At 43.3% G+C, this 1,972-nt stretch overlaps 1 protein-coding gene across 1 annotated transcript; it reads left to right on the top strand.

The window, feature by feature from the left end:
• The first annotated feature begins 207 nt into the window (after positions 1-207).
• On the top strand, positions 208-774 carry LOC141620222 (uncharacterized protein At1g08160-like). The gene has a single exon (XM_074437148.1). It carries the CDS (start codon positions 208-210, stop codon positions 772-774), a length of 567 nt encoding a protein of 188 aa, XP_074293249.1.
• The last annotated feature ends 1,198 nt before the right edge of the window (positions 775-1,972 follow it).

Genomic DNA, 1,972 nt, shown 5'->3' with positions numbered 1-1,972 from the left:
TGATGGTTAGAGTAAATCATGATCGGTTTTATACTCTAACAAGTAGCAAGAAGTCATTCTCTAATTTAGAAATAACAACGAACCAACTAGTCAACTACCCATAAATTTCCTAACAATTTCATTCATCACCCCATCTCACTACATATCTTCGTCAACTAAAAACCTTTCTCCATTGATCCAACAATCGAAGGTCATATCATACAGAAAATGGGAAAAGGAACAACAATTTGTTGCATAGGCTTCACATTTCTTGTACTAGCAGGCGTAGCGGTATTAATCGCATGGTCTGTCGACAAAGTTAGAACCCCGAGTTTCTCAATTAATCAAGCCTCAATCAGCGACTACAATTTAACCTCTGACAACCGGCTTAACGCCACCTTCATGTTGGTGGTCAAGTCACATAACCACGATCCTAAGTACACCATCAAGTACAATAGCATTATGGTTGCAATTTTCCATGATACGTATACATTAGCGTACGTGACTAATGTCGGCCCGTGGATCCAACACCACGGGGAGGATTTCGTCTTCACTTCCCAGCCTGTGGCACGTAATTTTACAATCTTGGACTCGGCCGTCGCGGCTGATCTAAGGAATGAGACTAATGAAGGGCAGTTGAAGTTTGATGTTAGAATTAGGACTTACGTGAGATTTGAAGTGAAAGGATGGAAACGTAAGGGTTACACTTTAGGGATTGTTTGTGCTCCTTTGGTAATTAATTTGGCTTCTGGGAAGACTTTTGAAGGGACAAATTGTAATGTTGATCGATTTTGATTTAGTCCATTATAATGTTAATGTTAATTTGTAATTATATTGTGATTTCTGTAAGAAATAGATGTATAGCTTTGTCACATACATTGCCATTGATTATGAATAAGATGTGTTTTGGTAAATTTCTACCAATTTAGGGTTAAAGCGGTCTTAGAGTTAGGTCTATGTTATGATTTGAATGATGGTCGTGTGTTATCCTGTATGAGCAATGTAAACAAAGAACACAAGCAATTTTGGTGACGCGGAAAACCCGATGTGGGAAACAACCGCGGGGGGAGACGGAATCCCACCAATATTTTCACTATAATTCGAAAGGAAATACAGTTCGTATGCTTGCTATGAATGCTAGGGTTAGTTCTTGTGTTTTCTGATGACCCTTCTTCTTTGCATCGAGGCTCTTTATATAGGGAAGCTCGTTGGGCTAGGGTTTCTTGCTTTCCCTCCAAGTTATCCCTAATTTGACATTGGATAGGACTTTCCTTCTTCGGATCTCGCAAGATGTTGGACTCTCATAAGCTTCTCCCGCGTGGACCAAAGCCCATATTCTACGCTGCTTGCTGACGCTGGCACCCTGACTCCCTGATATCCTGCATCCCATAACGCTTCCAGGCCTGCTGCCCCAAGTCAGCCCATATCCAGATTTTGGGCCTAACAGTTTGCCCCCAACTTTCTGCGAAAAGTGCAACCCTAATTATTTGAGCGGGAAATTGCAGTGTATCGTTGAGTGACTTCTCGCATACTCCATTTCAATTTGCATTTCTGAAAACCCCAACTACCCCTCCTATTTAATCTCATCCGCCCACCACTTTCTCTTTCATCATCATTTCGCCTCCTCAAAACCTTCAACTTTCCGTCTCCCCAAATCCCTTCTTCGTCAACGTCCTTTCACTGCTAGCGCCGCCTTCATCCGCCCTCTCAGGTACTTTCGCTTCTCTCTCCTCGTTTACCATGGCTAAGACTCGATTAACATTATCCTCTTCCACCACTATCGACCTCGAAAACGATGACTTCCCTTCACAGGGAGTCCTCAAAAGACCGCATTCTGGCGACTCCCACCTAACCCAAGAAGATATACCTAGGATCAAAGCTCTGGGGGGTGATGACGTGGTGATCCTCATCCCCAAACCTGGTCGAAACGTATGCCTTCCTCCGCTACCGGGTGGATCTGTCTGTATACTTATCCCTTCGCCCTTGGCCTTAG

Source organism: Silene latifolia, chromosome X (assembly GCF_048544455.1).
Source record: "Silene latifolia isolate original U9 population chromosome X, ASM4854445v1, whole genome shotgun sequence".
Classification (NCBI taxonomy): domain Eukaryota; kingdom Viridiplantae; phylum Streptophyta; class Magnoliopsida; order Caryophyllales; family Caryophyllaceae; genus Silene; species Silene latifolia.
This window is presented reverse-complemented; position numbering and strand designations above follow the sequence as displayed.

Coding starts and splice junctions, on each gene's coding strand:
- LOC141620222 (XM_074437148.1), top strand. CDS start 208: ATGGGAAAAGGAACAACAATTTGTTGCATAGGCTTCACATTTCTTGTA.